Source organism: Thunnus maccoyii, chromosome 2, assembly GCF_910596095.1.
Source record: "Thunnus maccoyii chromosome 2, fThuMac1.1, whole genome shotgun sequence".
Lineage (NCBI taxonomy): Eukaryota > Metazoa > Chordata > Actinopteri > Scombriformes > Scombridae > Thunnus > Thunnus maccoyii.
In genome coordinates this window covers 1,654,718-1,675,820 of record NC_056534.1, presented here as the reverse complement: position 1 = coordinate 1,675,820, position 21,103 = coordinate 1,654,718, and the positions used below count along the sequence as shown (strand labels likewise).

At 38.7% G+C, this 21,103-nt stretch overlaps 1 protein-coding gene across 1 annotated transcript in view; it reads right to left on the bottom strand.

Annotated features, from left to right (window-relative positions):
• Positions 1–10,372: 10,372 nt before the first annotated feature.
• LOC121881510 (NACHT, LRR and PYD domains-containing protein 12-like) overlaps positions 10,373–21,103 on the bottom strand; it is a 52,244-nt gene continuing 41,513 nt past the window's right edge. Inside the window, exons 10-12 of the mRNA XM_042389337.1 lie at positions 20,154–20,327; positions 11,984–12,030; positions 10,373–10,947 (exon numbers count right to left, since the gene is read on the bottom strand). Of these exons, the coding sequence (XP_042245271.1) occupies positions 10,409–10,947; positions 11,984–12,030; positions 20,154–20,327 (760 nt within the window). The 3' untranslated portion in view covers positions 10,373–10,408. The remainder of the gene's footprint in view (positions 10,948–11,983; positions 12,031–20,153; positions 20,328–21,103) is intronic.

Sequence of the window (21,103 nt, the reverse complement as noted above, 5' to 3'; positions counted from 1 at the left end):
AGTCAGAGTAAAAAGGTGACTTCTGATGACACTGAGAAGGATCATGCTTTTTTATTCATAAGGTTCGGTACCCCTCCCCACTACAAAATATGTCCTTTTGTACCCAAAATACCATTTTGTAACTCTTGAGTTTTTCTTTTCTTGCTGACACAGACGCCATTTTTGACTGTCTGAGGAGGAAGCTGATATTCGTGTTGAAATTATGACTGAATTTCAAGCCGCCAATTTCAAACATTTAGATATTTTCACATATAAAATAAATAATGAAGAGAATTAAGAACCAGCAGAGTTACACTTACTCAACTTGTTCCCGTTATGTCCGTTCCTCCAGCAGCTCCCTTGTGTCCTGATCAGGTCTGTGTAGAAAAACAGGTTTACAATGATCTCAGTGTGACGACCTCCTTCAATAAAAACATGTAGCAGCTTAACCTGCAGCACAGGACAAAGTTCAGCTTTTACTGTTTTATTATGACTTGATCGAGTTACACATTTCACCCCTTCACTTACAGCAGCCTTCCTGCTCTCATTAAAACTGTTCAAAATGTTCATCATTCACTGCTCTTTCTCTTTGGACAACAGAAAACAGTTAAAGAAAAGTGGACTTCCAGAGTATAAACCCAAACTACTTTTTGTTGCACATTTAAGAGCTGAAGGATCCTCCTTCATCTATAATCAAAAGAAACTACAGATTTAGACTGACAGCTCTCTGCTACCTGCTTAGACAACCAGGCAGGCCGAGCTGAGCTGGAGCTCAGTCTGCACTGTGGGAGATAAATCTGAAAATGGAAACCACAGACTTCAGCTCCACTGTAGTCCAGGTTTAAACATCAAGCTGCTCAGAGATGCAAATGAAAATAAATAAATCTGACATATATACATCAAACTAATTAATGTGCACTGTCTCTGATAAATAACTGGAGTAAATCACAAACTGGACTTTCACATTTGAATTATTTCACAATTTCAATTCAGACCTCAAACCTGGATAACAGAACACATTTTCCGTCCCAAACAGCGTCTTGTGGAAGACAAGCTGAAACAGTAGACCTGGTCGAGATGAGCCAGGCCTGTGCAGAATCGATCACCATCGCCCACAATGCATGTTGGTTAGATTTTTGTCTGACTTGATCCTGACTTGCTCTGATGTCATGCACACATGGACAACGATTACCTCAAGAGATCAAGGTGGCTGCAAATTTTGGCCCTAAAAGACCTCAGGGCATGATGGGAAATGCTTGGCTGTCACCTGATCAAAGAGACTCTGTTTTTCATGTTGCTGGATCAACAACATGACTTTTTTGTTTGATTGTAAAGACATAGATTTTATTTGTATGATAGTGTATTATGAAGTATTATTTTGCTAACAGAATAAATGTTGTGTGGTTGATGAAAACTTTTATCAGCTAGAGAGACTGAAAAAATTCAGAAGCCTACAAATATTACAGATGGCTTAAAATATTAACATTACTTAAGTAATTTTAGTTCTTGGAAACAAAGGGGACGTGAGGATTCTTAAAGAAACATCTGTAGCCTTCAGATGTGAGACAGGGTGGTAAATTTGCACTAGACAAATGCTGGTAAAATATGAAAGTGGCTGGTAGATTTCAGATAGAAAATAATGATTTACTATTGTATGTTCACATTTTAAAAAGTGAATTTCCCACCCTGGATGTGAAGCCCTGAGACTTGACTTCAAGTGTCTGAAACCTGCCTTAGAACGACAGAGGTCACTCATTATTATTTTATTTGATATAAAGATTCAAATGATGGGACCTCTGTCCAACAAAGGCCTCAATAAACACAATAAACAGGCTTCATAAAGTAATTTCAGTATGAAAGTCCAACCCCTCCCTGTGGCAGAGAAATGATTTCTGATTCTAACAGCCGTAAAAACGTCTCAACAAACCAACATGGTCAGACTTCAGGACTGTAATGATTTATTGTCTCCTGACAGTTTAATCAGTCAGCAGTCAGTTTTAATGTGCTGACCAACACTAAACTGTTAGCAGTAATTGAAAAGGTTAAAAACAGTCATTTTTATGTTGGAAGTAAAGAACTTTCAGATGAAGTAAAACACTTACACTGAGTACTGAATCAGAGTCATTACAGCATGTTATTATTTGGTGTTATATCATTAGCGAGGTAACATTTATTAATATGATGAGAAACCTGATGTCAGATATGGAGTCATTGTAAATCCTCACCTGAAATCCCAAAGCTCTAGTTCTTCTCTTTCATTATTTCCTATTTGGAGTTGCAGTTCCACATGTCTCTGGATGACTTCTTAAATAAAACCTGACATGACTAATTTTTGTAGCTTTTATTTACCATTTGCTTGAAATCTTTAGTTTGGATGACAGAAATTTGTAAAAAATAATATTGCCCTGCCATAATGCACATTCATACTGACAGGGTTGTCCAAACCAACTCATTCTAACAATGAACAAAGACAAGTCCAAGTAAGAGAAGAAGAGTGAGTCCAAATGAGGCTTAGACCAGAGCCAACAAAAACAGTCCTGTTCCAGGACAACGCAGTTTAAAACAACACAGTCGTTTCAAACTAAAACACTTAAGAGTGTTTCTGTAAGTATTTCACCACTTCTGTTGACACTGAGAAGGGTCATGCTTTTTTATTCATAAGGTTCGGTACCCCTCCCCACTAAAAATATGTCCTTTTGTACCTAAAGTTTTTCTTTTCCTGCTCACACAGACGCCATCTTTGACCGTCTGAGGAGGAAGCTGATATTCATGTTGAAATTATGACTGAATTTCAAGCCACTACAACTCTTAAGGAAATACCTTCAAACATTTAGATATTTTCACATATAAAATAAATAATGAAGAGAGTTCAGAACCAGCAGAGTTACACTTACTCAACTTGTTCCTGTTATGTCAGTTCCTCCAGCAGCTCTGTTGTGTACTGATCAGGTCTGTGTAGAAAAACAGGTTTACAATGATCTCAGTGTAACGCCCTGCTTCAATAAAAACTCCACGTAGCAGAATTTGAACACCATAAACCAGACTGAACCTGCAGCACAGGACAAGTTCAGCTTTTACAGTTTTATTATGACTTGATCAAGTGATACATTTCCCTCCTTCATCTACAGCAGCCTTCCTGCTCTCATTAAACTGTTCAAAATGTTCATCATTCACTTCTTTCTCTTTGGGCAACAGAAAACAGTTAAAGAAAACTGGACTTCCAGAGTATAAACCCAAACTACTTTATGTTGCACATTTAAGAGCTGAAGGATCCTCCTTCATTTATAATCAAAAGAAACTACAGATTTAGACTGACAGCTCTCTGCTACCTGCTTAGACAACCAGGCAGGCCGAGCAGAGCTGGAGCTCAGTCTGCACTGTGGGAATTAAATCTGAAAATGGAAGCCACAGACCTCAGCTACACTGTAGTCCAGGACTGCTCATATTCAGATAAAATTAGAGGGTGCTGAAACACTAGGCTTGTTCAAGATGAGCCAGGCCTGGTCAGAAGCCTACAAATATTACAGACGGCTTAAAATATGAACATTATTTTAGTAATTAGATTCTTAGAAAGAAAATGGGCAGGTGAGGATTCTTAAAGAAACATCTGTAGCCTCCAGATGTGAGATAGGGTGGTAAATTCGCACCAGACAAATTCTGGTGAAATATGAAAGTGGCTGGTAGATTTCAGACAGAAAATAATGATTTACTATTGTATGTTCACATTTTAAAAAGTAAATTTCCCACCCTGGATGTGAAGCCCTGACAGTCCAAATATCTGACAGATCAATAATGTAAATTGTCTTGTATTTCTGCTTTTCCTCAGCGGGGTATCCATCAGATACCCCGCTGGTATAATAAGCTGGCCAAAGGAGGAGATAGAGGCCACTGATATCAAGACAAGAAAGCTCCTCACAATGCATGGAGAGTTTCACCCCAAGTCTAGCACCCTGAGACTGTACACTAAGTGGAACGAGGGAGGCTGAGGACTGGTGAGCATCAGAGCCACTGTCCAGGACAAAACAACCAACATCCAGGAATACATCAGGAAGATGGCCCCCAAAGATGACCTGCTAAGTGAATACCTCAGGCAGCAGAAACCTGATGATGCAGAGGAGGAGGAGGAACCATCATGGGGGGACAAGTCCCTACACGGCATGTACCACCAACAGATAGAAGTGGCTGATATCAAGAAATCCTACCAGTGGCTGGAAAAGGCTGGACTGAAAGACAGCACAGAAGCACTGATCATAGCAGCAAAAGAACAGGCACTTAGTACAAGATCAATAGAGGCGGGGATCTACCACACCAGACAGGACCCCAGGTGCAGGCTGTGCAAAGATGCTCCTGAGACAGTTCAGCACATAACAGCAGGGTGTAAGATGAAGGCAGGAACAGCGTACATGGAACGCCATAACCAAGTGACTGGCGTAGTGTACAGGAACATCTGCACTGAGTATGGGCTGGAAGTCCCAAGGTCACAATGGAAGACACCTCCTAAGGTGGTTGAGAATGACCAAGCCAAGATCCTGTGGGACTTCCAGATCCAGACTGACAAGGGGGGGGAAGAGGGAGATTTTTTTTTTTTAATTTTTAAAATATATATTCACACTCAGGAAGCTCATGTCATGACTTTTCAGCTGGAATCCCACACATCCAGATTTTAAAATTAAATTATGATATAAATTTCCACTTTCTTAAACTGACATGGAAAAAAGTGAATTGAATGAATTATTACTAATTTACCACATAGACTGCTACATATAATGCGTAAAATTTTAATTACAGCCAGATGGAGACTGATTTTTTTAATGTTATTCAGATATCATATGTGGACGTGGAGCCAGATTTTAGAGGAAATACCACAGAATCAGAAAGACTGCAGACTGAAGCTTTTTTGACTTTTCCACTGATGTGCTCTGGCGGCATTCTGACTTGTGTTGCATAACTAACTCCAGCGTGCTGTTTGTTTTATGATCCTCACACAAAACTACTGTTACAACTGTTTTTGTAATTTTTCTTTACGTATTTACTCCATCAGACTGGATGAATGTATGTGTCAGGTGTAGGTGTGTGTGTCTGTGTGCATATATGTAAATAGGTGTGTGCAGGAAGAAGGAGCAGCTTCAAGCTCTGGCAGGTGATTGGCTGCTTCAAGAGGAAATCAGCTATATAAAGAGCCAAGATGGCATCACCACTGCACAGGGGCGTCTCCCATCTCCCTCCTCTCCCAACCGGCCACACTTCCTTACAGTGACGTAGTTCAAGTAATGTTTTGTTCCCTTCTTTTTGAAGTTAATAAGGATGGACCGCAAGTTTTAGTTAACCTTGTTTTTTACATGTTTATATTAGTTAGGGAGGTAAGTAGTTGTAATTTGTTTTTGTTTTTTTCCTTTTTTTTTAGCTTATCTTTTTGATTTCAACTTTTTGGCACAGCACAGTCAACAGAAACAAAATAAAACAGTAATAAAGCCCCTATCTTTGGCATCATGTGACATTGTGATCTTATATGCACACTTGCACCAACTTGCCTCATTATTAAGGTACTCATTGCAGTCTACAGTACAGAAGCCCTAAAAGGCAAGTGAGAAAAAAAATATCCATTTTCTAAGTCTGATCTGAATCCTTTTCTCTCCTGTGTTTATGACTTAAGAACAGGTGAAAAAATAGGTTTTGCCAGGTGAATAAAAAAGTTATGCCAGGATCATTTTTCCAAGTTTTTTGTTGTTGTTGTTGCTGTGAAAATGTTCTAAATAGGACTGATAGAACATAGAATACAGGGTAGTGGCGCACTTGTGTCCTCTTGTGGCCGAACTGAGTATTACAACATCAAACACTGAAAAATCCTGACAAAAAAACAAACATTTTTTCACCTGCTATTTTCAAAGATGAAAAAAAACAACTTAGAAAACTTATCCTGGAAAAACTTTTTTTTTCAACTTTTTTCCTACCTATTTCCACAGATAATAAAAAATAAATAAATAAATAAAAAACTAACAAAAATGATCCTGGCAAAACTTTTTTTTCACCTTTTTAAAAGATGAATTATCTGACACTGAATGTAAAATCTGAATCAGCAAAATAACTTAAAAAAGAATGTCATTTCTCGGTTGCATTAGTCTCAAATTGTTTTACTGTTATACATTGTGCTTTTTTATCAACTTGTCAGTCATCTATAAAGCACTTTGAATAGCACTGTCTGGTACGAAAGGTCATATACAAATAAAGTTTTGCTGACCGGTTCATTCAAACATACTCCCATACATCAATCAAAATTGAGCTGCTTTTCAGTCAGTTTTGGGGTTGTTTGCATATGTTGCAGTCAAATCTGATCAAACCACTGTGTTTTTAAGTGTTTAACTCTTCACAACACTTCTCTGCGTGCTGTGACAGCCCAGCACTGTAGAAGTAGAGAGGGAGAGAGAGAGTAGTTGGCAGTTACACGTTTCGTTTGGCAGCAAGTGCATTTAAAGGCTAAATGACTTAGCAGCAAGATGGACAGTGGAAATAAGCTAGCTAACATTTGCTACCTAGCTAACGTAGCTAATGTTACCGATGCGTCATCATCGTCCCCTTTCAATGTTAAAGCTGCCAAGAAATTGAACAATCAATAATAATCAATAATAAAAGTGGTAGTTCCCTTTCTAATTTCCTCAAAAACATTGATGGTATAACTGGCATATCTAGTCTAGTAACTGTGGTCAATATTATTTGAAAATTCATTCGTTTTGGTGAAAATTTCAGTCAGTGAGTTCATACTTTGAGCTCATAATTTAAAATTACTGAGACAACACAAAGTCTTCTGTCACACTATTCAGGCTACTGTAATTTGTTGAAACTTAAAGCTCTATGTCATTTAATGTTTGTGTTGGTTAAAGGGCTACTTTAACCTTTTATGGGTAATTGTTAGTGTATATCAGTAAACTGAGTAGAGTATTGTGCTCTTGCTCTGTTCTTTGAATGGATGGTATATTGTATGTACTGGTTTCTTTTGTATGTTCTTAATCACCACCTAGTGGTGATTCTCAATAGCTGCATTGAAGAGGAAAGAGGGAATAGTAAACAGGAAGTAGAGTTCAGGAACTTCTTTTTACCCCTGTATTCATACTGTGAGCATCACAGTGTAACAGTCCTCTTAATCCTGTGCCTCAAAGTCCAGAAAAACAGATTCATCCGTAAGTCATCTACTATTTATGGTTATATTGACATGTTATGTTACTATTTCTTGGATTTAAGTGCAGTATTTTTGGTGATGGTAACTTTATTGTCAACTACATATGGATGTATTAGTGTTTGGCAGTTAAAGCATTGGTGCTTTTGTAAATGACATTTACTGTTGTATTTTCATCCTTTATTACACATATTGACATATTTTTAAGCACATGTTCACATGGGTTTATGTCAGTTAACTTTTCTCTATTGGTGTACTTGAGATATTATGTAGTATTTACAAAGGTACTTACTTGTTTGTATTTTGTTTCTTTTTCAGTTTTACAAATTACATATTTTCCTCGATTAAATCCTGCCAAACACATCAATCTGTCTGATACTTGGAGGATGCAATGCTGGAGAATATAATGTTAAGCTGGCTGTATAGCTGAAAAATTCGTTGCTTGCAACAACTTTTAGTGAGAAAAGCAAAGATGAATAGAGTTGTTACCTGTATTATATTGGTACATTAAAAGATATGGTATGTTGTGCTATTGTTTTTTTCTTTTTAAAGGTGGAGAGAGTACCACTGGTGCCACAGTAGAACAGAAGACTATTACTTCAGAGCAACCTGCAGGTACAAGACATGTTAAAAAAGTTAAGGGTAATTTTATGGAAAAAATTGTTTTAAAGAGGTTTTTATTCGCACATTAAAAAATATGGCTAGAGCTTGCTTTTTTCCTTTTCCATGGTGCGGAGCCGCACTTCGAATTCACTGAGCCTCACCTCCAACTCTGCAAATAAACTACATGTATTACATGTACCATTATCACTAAAGGAGGCAGAGGAATAACTAAACATATGACACACTAAGCAAGAGAGAGCAGGAGAGTGAGAGGGAGAGAGAGAAGCCAACTGCTTAGCTAAGTTAGCTGCTAAGCTAAAATAACTCACAACTGTGGGATTAGCGAGAAAAGTCGCTAAAAGAAGGAGAGAGCTAAGAGTGCTTGAGCACCACTGCCTTTTTCTCAAATCAGAAATGCATTCCATTGAATGGGGGTATCTGATACAAAATAAAGTGCAAATACTGTATATTAAATAACCATGGATTATAAGAGCAGGATACCAGACTGAAAATGGCGCCCATTCAGTTCTTTTCTTTCTTGCTTTTGGGTTTACTTCTGCATTGTGCAGCCTACTGAATAGGCGCAGTGGTGTTCCTCCCAATGGCCCTGCCCGTGAGTTCCCGCCCGGCCCATAGACTTTACATTGTGATGATGTCATGGATATATAAATCACTTTTCTTGGCTCGAGGAAAATTTTACAAATATAAAACCTCCTCAAACCTCTTCACCTCATCTCTTTTACAATGGTGGTTTATGGGGAAAATGCTTTTTGGGCAGCAGGGGGGTGTTTCTTTGCAATACTGCAGATGACTACAGGGAAAAACTGAGCAGCAGCACCCTATCAACCTCTTATAATACATCCATGGTTGACACCGAGCAATAGCATGGAAGCCTTAATGGTCCAAACACCTTAAGACGTTTAAAATAGACTTGTTAACAGGGTATTTTCTGACATATTAATGTGAACACTGAACTAGACATATTGGTCCTATCCGCGTTCCATATATTGTTGACGTTTCTACCATTTGTGCATTGATGTCATCTACCAGTCATCCCTTCAGACCAGGGTCCTTTCAAAATAAAGTACTACCATTCAAACAGGAAATACCAAAATGAAAGCCATGAAAACAAAATGACACTGGAAAATATTTACTTTACTAACTTTGCCAAAAAAAAAAAGTGCAGGAGTCGTTTACAGACATTGACTGAAAGAAATACAGACTTAAATAAAGAGAATTTTAGGAGAATGTAAAATCAAAGTCATCAGATAAATGCAATGGCGTCAATAGTAGTAGTAGTAGTTCTAGTAGAAGTTGTAGTAGTAGTGAAGGACAAGAAGAAAGTCTCCTTGATATTATATTAATATTGAAGTACAATAGTTGAGTAACTGTACTCAGTTAGCGCTCAGCTGTGAGGGCAGGTTAGAGTTAGGTGGGCGATCAGGGCGTCATGTATGACATCTTGAACTCCCCTTCGCTGTCTTTTTGGACCAGGCTCTGCGATTCTAAACAGACAGACAAGACAACCAAGGAGTTCCTGACTGGTCAATCAAACTTATAATTTCCCTCCTGACGAACAAACGGAAGGCAAAAAGCCTCAAAGCAAGCAGTTACAAAATGCATGAACATTATAATTATGTTTTACACTATTTGTCCATTTTTTGACAGAACTAAGACTCAGACTGTCTCAACATGGTTCTTACATCACTGGAACACTGACACTTTCCTTTATCCATTCATATACACATTTACTGTGTAAATTACTAATTAATAATTAAATATATTTCAACCTTCAATGACCAACAATGGACAAACAACAATAACTTGATTATGTCTTGTTAAATATATCACTGGATTATTTTCTAATAACTCAAGTTACAAAAACTGTGGAATCATATTTTTACAAAGTAGAATGACCGGTACATTTGTCTGACAACAATTATAAAGATTTTAAACATATTTAAAATCACTGAAGAGCCTGAGACATTTTCTTGTAACTATGAGTTACTATGTAGTTAGTGTGTGTTGTGGAAATTTTCTCTGGAGAAAGAGGCACATGGAGACATAAAGAAAGCATTAAACATTGTTACTTGTTGAAGCAGTTGTAAACACTGTACAATCCATCACATCATCAGTAACAATTATACAAATGTCCACACACAAACAAAAATACAATCATCTTGTATTTTTGGAGAGAAAGCATGTTGTTCAGCTGGCCCTTTCTCTAAAGATTGTGAACTCAAACTAGACAGCTTTATACCTCTCCAGAAGCAAAGCTAAAAACAGTCTGGTCCCGAAATGGACACTTCCACAAACCGTTACACCTTCTTACAAACAAGTATGGTCTCTAAAACAGCAGGCTTAAGACAAAGATATCTCTAGCTAACTCCAGAGGTCAACAAGCAATCCTCAGATAGAAACAGGTTCAAGAGTTCAACTAGACTAGGAGCAGGATTTCTTCACCAACATGTGTCCCCAAAATGACAATGACATTACATCACATTCAGTTGATAACAAACATTGACTCCTTAGTTTGAAAACATTTGTAACATATACACAAAAGATTTATAAAATGATAACCTACTATTCAATTTTCTTTCACATGTGTTTGTCATCAGTGTGAGTGTTTCTCTACACAGGAGGAGACTCTTCCTTCTACAGTGAACACAGAGAAACTGAAGAACCAGTCCCCCAGACTTTAAACCCAGCATACAGAGGTTCAGTGAATGTGCTGTTGAAGGTGTGGAGGTGGATCAATGTGTCAGAGGAGACTCTGTAGAAGGACAGAGTGCCAGCAGGATGGTCCACATACACTGCTACTCTGTTAGAGACAGAGGAGGACGGGGAGGAGGAGGGGGGATAGATTACAATGTTATTGTGCCAGACAGAGTAGCCATCCTCATCATCGCATCTCAGACTCCAGGACTGATCATTTCTTCCAAACATACAGAGACCACTGTTTCCTTTCCTTCTGATTCCTCTGTAAGTCACAGATATTTGAACATCTCCTTTCCATTCGACCTCCCAGTAACAGCGACCAGTCAGACCATCTTTACACAGCAGCTGATACCAGTGATCAAATCTCTCTGGATGATCAGGATATGGCTGCTCTGTCACTGTCACCTTCCTGTTGTTGTCAGACAGTTTGAGGTTTCTGTGTGCTGTGTTTGTGTCCGGTCTGAGTTTACAGACATCTGATGGAGAGAATGAGACACAATACAGCAGCAATTTATCATCTAACACACCTGATGGTTCATTCGTTGATTCATTAAATGACTGAGTTGATGAGATAAAAGTCAATTGGATAAAAACTTCAGAATCACTTTTTGGATCTTCTGTCAAACAGAGAATTGAATGCAGATACAAAAGTGTTTAATTTAAATTACTTTAAAGCATATAGCTGACAATTTTCTATATTTTTCATACTGTCAACAAATCTCATGTTTGGATCCAAACCAACAATGAACTGATCTACAAACAAGTATTGTGTGTGTATCCAAAGCCTGATATATCTTATTCCTCCGTTGTCCAAAAACTAGTAAAAACATGTCAGTGAGCCACACCGCTGCACTGAGTGACATTTTCCTTCATCCCTGAGGGCAATGGTTACTGTAGTGTTTGTAAATGGTTCCAAAGAATAAAAACAGCACTAAGATCATAACCCTCAGGAAAGAGGTTCCTAGCACAGCAGACATCACTCTGCATGTGCAGAATGTGGCTCTGTTTACAGCTTCACTAGCTTGCTGTGCTACATATGGCAACCCCTTGACTTTGTACTATATTATAAATTTTGCAAAGAACTTCAGTGCAAAGTCAAGAGGTTGTGATATGTAGCACAGAACCACATTTCTGCTTGTGCTCATAGCGTCTGCTGTACTAGGAACCTCACTCCTGACGTTTACTATCTTATTATTGTGTTTACTTTTTGTAGCCATTTCTAAACAAATTACCATATCCACTGTCTTCTTAATAGAGGAACATGTCACCCAGTGCAGTGATGTGGCTCACTGACATGTTTTTAGGAGGTTTTGGACAACAATGGAGGTCTACAGCACATAGGAATAACAAATATTGGATAAATACACAATACTTGTTAGTAGATCAGCTCATTGTTGGTTTGGATCCAAACATGAGATTTATTGATATTAAAAAAAAATACAGAAAACCACCGGCCCAATCCTTTAACATGTGCTGCCTTGTTTTAATGAATCAAAGTGAAAAAACACTCACACTTCCTCAGACCAGGTTTCAGCCTCTGCTTTCCACCATGATCCAGCCTGGAGGAAGAAACAAAGTCAGGATTAACATTCAGAAGCTTCATCAAAAATGATCCTTAGAATTAAGACAACAAAGCAAAGTATGTCTGTAAGTCTGCGTATTTCTTGAACTGTTCATCCAATTGATTCCACACTTGACAGGTGCATTGCTGGGGAACAAAGGGAGTACAGTGTCGAATTTGGTGCAATATGGATGCGCAATATGTTTAATATTAATAAACTCTGAATACACCAGCAATCAGTGAGCTTCAGAGCTCTGCTGACTGACTCCAACAAGTCAGGAGAGACCAGAGACGAGGAGTGACACGAGTCAGAGAAAAGTGCTCTAAAGAGAGAAAAGTAGACAGTGAATACAGAGGTTTCGATCAAGAATGGACACTCTTACCCCGTGTCTAGACATAAAGCGAAACATTAGAACCATGTTTAGCAGATCAGCAGTGACTGACTACACAGGAGGCACTCAGGTACATTGTTGAGCGAAGGTCACCTGCGTTTTGGAAGTGCTCAGAGACCAATACACGTGTAAAACGCGCATAAAATATGCACGTAATATGGAACAAATACTTCCACAGGCAGTTCAAAACCAGTTTGTCTCATATGCTCCAAGACCGTGGCAATTGTGAAGCACCACTACAGACAAATCAAAACTAATGGCACAGAAAATAGGAACGATATAAGAGCCCAATATGACCGATCCACTTTATTTTAGGATGCACATTATTTTATTTTTGAACGCAGCCCTTATTTTACTTGAAATGAGAAAAGAATATGTATTTATTATCAGAGTACTTAGCCTATTATTTATATTGTCTGTGTATAATAAAATGTTAGATCCTTTCTGGTTGTTTGTGTATATATTCATTCACACCTCACATCGACTGTATTCATTTTTCTATGTGTTGAAGTAGAAGCTGGAGGCCAAGCAAGCCTGTTCCGAGCAGAGCAGGCACGTGTTGAATGGGCACCACACAAGTCTGTAATAAAAATAAAAATAAAATAACAAAATGTCAAACAAAAAAAGAGACTGAAGTTCTATGACAGGATTTTCTTATGTTAGCTAATAACGTGATGTTGACAGAATGAAAAAGGCGGAACTCAACTGCGAGGGCAGTGCAGCATCCGGACAGTCTACAGCATGCACATGTTAGAGTTATCGTGTATTTTATCGTCAAAAAAGGCAGAGGTTGCTAGCATGATTTGATTTAATGTCTAAATAATTAAATTTGCAAGATGAACATGAAGTATATTGTGAACTTTCTACGCTATCACTCAGAGACTAATGTTAGTGCAGTGGAGCAGCAAACCCTGGTAGTAACAAATGAGACCAGCTGACCAACACACACTGCCACGGTAAACAACTTAAACCAACTCTGAGGTGAAGAAAATAACTCTGAACAGTCTGTTTCACCTCAAAAACCCTGCGCCCATTCAGCGTCTAGTACCGAGATGTCTTTCCCCAGAGCTAACAGTGCAGCAGAGAGGCTGCTCTCCACATCTGGGGACATGACGTTAACAACACAGCTGAGCACTCTGCCTCCCCCTCATTTTGTTATTCTCATACAGGCAGGAGACACTAAGATGCTTTCAAATTAATTAATTCATGAATTAATGCAGTTAACTTTTCAAATAAAAAGGCTGTGGACCATTTATCTTATCTGCCAGTTATGTTTCATTGTATTTCAGTGGACCAAAGACACCAATGAATGGTTTGGCACACATTACACTGGAGCAAGAGACTGAAAATAGTGCCTCCCTTTCTATTTATTCAATCAATAATCAATTCTGAATTGATTTGGACACCCAAGAATGGTAATCATAATCTAATGGAATCGTGAGATTCCCAAAGATTCACAGCCCTTGTCAAAAAATAAACTTTAAACTTAATTTATTAATCATGTTTTGACATGAATTCTGTGCTTTTTGCTGTGTACTTTGAGGACATAATAGGCTTTGTAATTATCTAAATGTGATTTAAGGTCTGACAAAGGTTTCTGATTCTTTACACTTCTCCAGTGATGTTACAATAAAAGTCCCTGTTGATGTCTTATGCTGTCTGTGTAGCAGAAATCGGAATCACTGCTGTATTTTACTATTCTGTTCTATACTGCATTCATTTTTACGATCTTATCTGTAACTTTCTTGAATGAGAATGGAGGTTTACAGTGTTACCTGTATATTTTATGACACTGCTGCACATTTTACACTCATACACAAATGCAGAGTAAATATTTTCAGACAGTGCTTCACATGGTAGTTTGATATTTTAAGTGTGGAAATTTATTCACAAAGTGGATTGCTTGAAGTACTTTGTTATTGGAGGATGTAACCAGCTAGAAGGAGAGGGGTGGGATGCAAACACAGGGACAGGAGCATACAGACAGCGAGAGACCTGAGAAAAAAAAATTTTTGACAGCCATATCAATTCAATAAGTAATTCAACATGAATGAATTATATTCAACGGATGCAAATTTTCCTGATGACATGTCTCCTCACACTCATAAAGTTCAAGTAAGTTACAGTTAAATCAACAAAAACTGCTTGCATTGTTGTTTTAATCTACCCAAGTTTCTGTTTTAAAACATAAAATAACATTATAAACAGTAGTAAATTATTGAACAAAAAACAGCATTTTCCTACCAAAGACATCCCTTATCTCTTCATTGTTGTATCAGCTAAGCCTGAACTTAATGCCACTGAGGGGCTGCAGACAGACTAGTAACTGACAAGTCCACCGTAAGGCCATGTTCAGACTGACATGAGACTGCATGACAAAATGCAGTCCTCTCATTCATTAGAACTGACATGCTAGGGTAAGCGTATTGTGTCATTTCCTGTTGCCAACTGTGGTTACTAATAGTGTTTTTGCAGCTCCCAGCTCAGTTAACTTTGCTATATTTCTCACTACTGTGGATAAATACCTGCTGTACATTTAAACGTACGCTAGTTCTGCTCAAGCACTCTTAGCTCTCTCCTTCTTTTACGGACTTTTCTCACTAATCACACAGTTGTTAGTTATCTTTAGCTCAGCAGTTAGCTTAGCAGCTAAACCTAGTGAAACAGTTAGCGATGGCTTCTCTCTCTCCCTCTCGCTCTCCTGCTCTCTCTTGCTCGGTGTGTCAAATGTTTAGTTATTCCTCTGCCTCCTTTAGTGAAAACGTTACGTGTGATAAATGTAGTTTATTTGCAGTGTTGGAGGTGAGGCTCAGTGAATTCGAAGTGCGGCTCCGCACCATGGAAAAACAATCAGTAGCTAATGTAGTTAGCCAGCCCCCAGTATCCAGTGCGGGCCGACCTAGCGTAGCTCCTACTGCCCCGGTAGTTCCCGAGTAGCCGGGAAGCCAGGGTGGCTGAGTGACTGTCCGAAGGAAGCATAGCCCTAAGCAGAAGCCCTCGATTCACCACCAACCAGTTCATGTTTCTAACTGGTTCTCCCCCCTCAGTAACACACCTGCTGAGAAACCAACTCTGATTATTGGCAGCTCCATAGTCAGAAACGAGAAGTTAGCGACACCAGCAGCCATAGTCAAATGTATTCCTGGGGCCAGAGCGGGCGACATAGAACCAAATTTAAAACTGCTGGCTAAGGATAAATGTAAATATGGGACGATTGTTATTCACAGCGGGAATGACTCTCGATTACGCCAATCGGAGGTAACTAAAATTAATGTTGAGTCGGTGTGTACATATGCAAATACTATGTCGGACTCCGTAGTTTTCTCTGGATCGCTGCCTAATCTGACCAGTGATGACATGTATAGCCGCATGTCATAATTCAACCGCTGGCTGTCAAGGTGGTGTCCTGATGTGGGCCTCATAGATAATTGGCAGACTTTCTGGGGAAGACCTGGTCTGATTAGGAGAGACGGCATACATCCCACTTTGGATGGAGCTGCTCTCATATCTAGAGAGATCTATTCGTAGACCAAAACCATGACAACCCAGAGTTGAGACCAGGAGGCAGAGCTGCAGTCCTACACGCTTCTCTGCGCTTCCATTAGAGCAGTTACCCACCCAAAACCACATAGAGACTGTGTGTGTCCCCCGACCACTTAAATCAATTAAATCCAAAGTAAACAGAAGAGGATTCATTCATAAAAATCTAATGAAAATTAAAACCACTACTGCAATAGTACAACAAAATAAGAGAATTAAATGTGGACTCTTAAACATTAGATCTCTGTCATCTAAAACCGTATTAGTAAAGGATTTAATCTCAGATCATATTGATTTATTTTGTCTTACTGAAACCTGGCTGTGTCATGAAGAATATGTCAGCCTAAATGAATCTGCTCCCCCCAGTCATACTAATACTCACATTCCTCGAGATACTGGCCGAGGAGGTGGAGTTGATGGAGCAGCCATTTTCAACTTAAGCTTAATCATCAACCGTAGACCTAAATTTAATTATAACTCTTTTGAAAGTCTTGTTCTTGACCTCTCTCACCCAACCTGGAAAACTTTACAACCAGTTCTATTTGTTATAGTGTACCGTCCTCCTGGTCCGTATTCTGAATTCCTATCTGAATTCTCATAGTTTTTATCAAACCTAGTCCTTAATATAGATAAAGTAATTATAATAGGTGATTTTAATATTCATGTGGATATTGATAATGAGCACTGCGTTTATCTCATTATTAGACTCAATTGGCTTCTCGCAGTGTGTAAATAATCACACTCACTGTCTTAACCACATCCTCGACCTTGTTCTGATTTATGGGATTGAAACTGAACATTTAATAATTTTTCCACAAAATCCTATTTTATCAGATCATTTTTTAATAACTTTTGAATTCCTATTACTGGATTACACACCTTTAGACAAAAATTTCTTCACTATGTCTATCTGATAGTGCTGTAGCTAAATTTAAGGAAGCAATTCCATCAGTACTGAATTCAATGCCATGTCTCAATACTACAGAGGACTTATGTTAACTTTAGTCCCTCAGAAATTGATAATCTTGTTGATAGTACTGCAGGCTCATTGCGAATAACACTCGACTCCATTGCCCCTTTAAAAAGGAGGATAATAAAACATAAGAAGTTAGCTCCACGGTATGACTCCCAAACCCGCAAATTAAAGCAAACATCGCAAAAATTTGAATGGATCTGGTGTTCCACCAAAGTGGAAGAATCTCACTTAGCCTGGCAAGATCGTCTTAAAACATATAAGAAGGCCCTCTGTAATGCCAGAGCCACCTATTACTCAGCATTAATAGAGGAGAATAAAAACAGCCCTAGGTTCCTTTTCAGCACTTTGGCTGACAAAGAGTCATAACTCTATTGATCCATGTATTCCTATAGCTCTCAGTAGTAACGACTTTATGAGCTTCTTTAATGATAAAATTCTAACAATTAGAGACAAAATTCAACACTCTCTGCCCTCAACAGGCACCGATTTATCCACAAACTCAGGCACCTTAGAAACAGATGTAAATCCTGACATACATTTGGACTGTTTTTCTGCAGTCGACTTTTCTGAACTAACTTCAATGATTTGTTCAGCTAAACCATCAACCTGTCTCTCAGACCCCATCCCAACTAGGTTGCTTAAGGAAGCCTTACCCTTAGTTAGCACTTCTTTACTAGATATGATCAATCTGTCTTTAGTAACAGGCTATGTACCACAGTCCTTTAAAGTAGCTGTAATGAAACCTCTTCTTCAGAAGCCTTCTCTTGATTCAGGCATTTTAGCCAATTATAGACATATATCTAATCTTCCCTTTCTCTCTAAGATCCTTCAGAAAGCAGTCTCTAATCAGTTATGTGACTTTCTACATAACAATAGTTTATTTTTAAGTCAGGATTTAGAGTGCATCATAGCACAGAGACAGCACTGGTGAAAGTCACAAATGACCTCCTAACTGCATCAGACAAAGGATTTGTCTCCATACTTGTGCTGTTAGATCTTAGTGCCGCATTCGACACAATTGACCATCAAATCCTTTTGCAGAGACTGGAACATTTAATTGGCATTAAAGGAACTGCATTAAGCTGGTTTCAGTCCTATTTATCAAACTGATTTCAGTTTGTACATGTTAATGATGAATCCTCCATGAAGGCAAAAGATAGACACGGAGTTCCAGACGGTTCTGTACTTGGACCAATACTATTCACCTTGTATATGCTTCCTTTAGGTAAGATTATTAGGAAACACTCCATAAATTTTCATTGTTATGCAGATGATACCCAATTATATTTATCAATGAAGCCTGATGAAACCAATCAGTTAAACAAACTCCAAGCATGCCTTAAAGACATAAAGACCTGGATGACCTGCAATTTTCTACTACTAAACTCAGATAAAACTGAAGTTATTGTGCTTGGCCCTAAACACCTTAGAAACACATTATCTAATGATATAGCTACTCTGGATGGCATTACCCTGGCCTCCAGCACCACCGTAAGGAATCTGAGAGTTATCTTTAATCAGGATAGGTCCTTTAACTCCCACATAAATCAAATTTCAAAGACTGCCTTTTTTCACTTACGTAATATCCCAAAAATCAGACACATCCTGTCCCTAAAAGATGCAGAAAAACTAGTCCACACATTTGTTACTTCTGGGCCAGATTATTGCAACTCATTATTATCAAGTCTCTAAAACCTGTCCAGCTGGTCCAGAATGCAGCTGCTCGTTTACTAACAAAAAATAGAAAAAGAGATCATAATTCTCCCATTTTAGCTTCGCTACATTGGCTTCCTGTAAAATCCAGAATAGAATTTAAAATCCTTCTCCTAACTTACAAAGCCCTAAATGGTCAGGCACCATCATATTTTGAAGATCTCATAGTACCCTATTACCCCACTAAAACACTGCACTCCCAGTATGCAGCTTACTGGTGGTTCCTACAGTCTGTAAAAGTGGAATGGGAGGAAGAGCCCTCAGCTATCAGGCTCCTTTCCTGTGGAACCATCTTCCAGGTTCGGTCTGGGGGGCAGACACCCTCTCTACATTTAAGAGCAGGCTTAAAACTTTCCTTTTTGATAAAGCTTATAGTTAGGGCCGACCAGGCTCACCTTGGATCAGCCCTTAGTTATGCTGCTATAGGCCTAGACTGCCGAGGAACTTCCGATGATGCACTGAGCTCCTCTCTCCTCCTCCTCCTCTCCATCTGTATGCATTCATGTGACATCAATGCATGTCACTAACTTTGCTTCTTCCCCAGAGTTTTTTGTGCTTTCTCATTTTGCAGGAAATCCTGGGTTGCAGGCCGAGCCTTCGTGGTCCTTCACAGTCTTGTTGGCGTCCTTCCCTGGCTATTGCTATTTCTGCTGTTATTGTTATTGTTATGATTGTCGTTATTTTGTCGGCGAGTGCCTTTGTCCTGGTCAGCAAGTCAGAGCCCAGAAGCCCTGCCCCACTGTGATGTGATGGTGTTTATATCAAACAGCGCCCACTGCACTCAGACATGGAGCTGAGCAGCTCGTTGTTTGCTTGTTTATTCAAAGTTTATTAATATTAAATGTGTTGCATGTCCAAACAACTTCACACTCAACACTGCACTTCCTTGGGTTCTCAGCAGTACACCCGCCAAGTGTGAACTCGAGTCAGAGTCCAGAAGCCCTGACCCGCTGTGGTGTGACAATGTTTATATCAAACAGCCCCTGCTACATTTAGACATGGAGCTGAACAGCACGCTGTTTGCTTGTTTATTCACGGTTTGTAATACTGAACGCCATGTTTCTGCTGTTTACCTTGTGTAAAATAGTTGCTCCCACAAAGAGTCCAAACTTTCATTCTTCTGGCTTTACATGATATTTATTGCTCACCGCACAGTGATCTTAAATTGTTTATGACAGCAGTACATATAATTCTTCACAAACTAACATTTTCAACATTACCTCATAGCAATGTTCTCCTGGTATAACAATCAAAAACTGTTTGTCCCTTCTGTCTACCAACATATGACAGCTAATTGAAAGTTCCTACCTATACCCTATATTGATCACATCACAAAGGTGACACCTCTTATAGAAACTGGTGAACTACATTTAATTGACCTCTCTAGAAAATGGCTCCTTCCACTGTTATCAGCAGTGCTGCTGGTACTGAGAACCAACAGTCCTAAGCTTGTCAGTGTGACAGAGAAACAGTGTGTGAGCGCTTGTTGTCTGTTCATACCTGAGAGTGTCCAGTTTGCAGTGTGGATCCTCCAGTCCAGCAGACAGCAGCTTCTCTCCTGAGATTCCTGGATGATTGTAGCTCAGGTCCAGCTCTCTCAGATGGGAAGGGTTGGATCTCAGAGCTGAGGCCAGAGAAGCACAGCCTTCCTCTGTGACCTGACAGCCTAACAGACTGGACATACACACACAATGATAATTTCTTTTGTGTATTGATGAGTATCTTTTTTCCTTGCATAAATTCTCTGATTATAATGAACTAAGTGATTATCTCATTGGTCCACTGCTTTAAAATCAGTTTTTATTTTGTTAGGAACTTTTTTGTCCACATTATGGAAAATTGTCTTTGATTTCACCATATAGCATAGAAACAAACATAAGACACAACTAAAGTGAAATGCTGGGTCAGCAGCAGAACTGCGGAACTTTACAACACAGTAAAATGACATCAGAAACCATCATCAACAGCAAATGTAACAGTAAGTGTAGACAGCCTATCTGGTGTTCATGGATTTGAAAACAAAGATACAGTTATTGGAAATAATGAATCTTCTTAAATAATTCCAAGGGACTATTGCCGATGGTTGGTACAACAACTGAGAATAACCTACACAGTAAAATCCTATAGACGTTTGGTGTCTTCACTGTCATTTAACTGAATATAAAGCAAATGAGCAGATTAACATTTAAAAAATAAAATATGTTTGTTAACTTTCTTACAGAGTTAGATGAGCACATTGATAATATTTTGATTTCTGTTTGTGCTGCTTACAGTCTTTATCCAAGCTTAAAGGCTAGGTTCAGGTTTTTTAAAGTCTGTTAATACAATACTGTTAATACAATATTGACATGTCATACTCTCCAAAATCCACAGCCCTTGTTTTCAAGTTCAGCTTGAGCTAAAATGATGCTTTAGCAGTCTGAGTCAATATATTTCAAAGTTACTGCCTG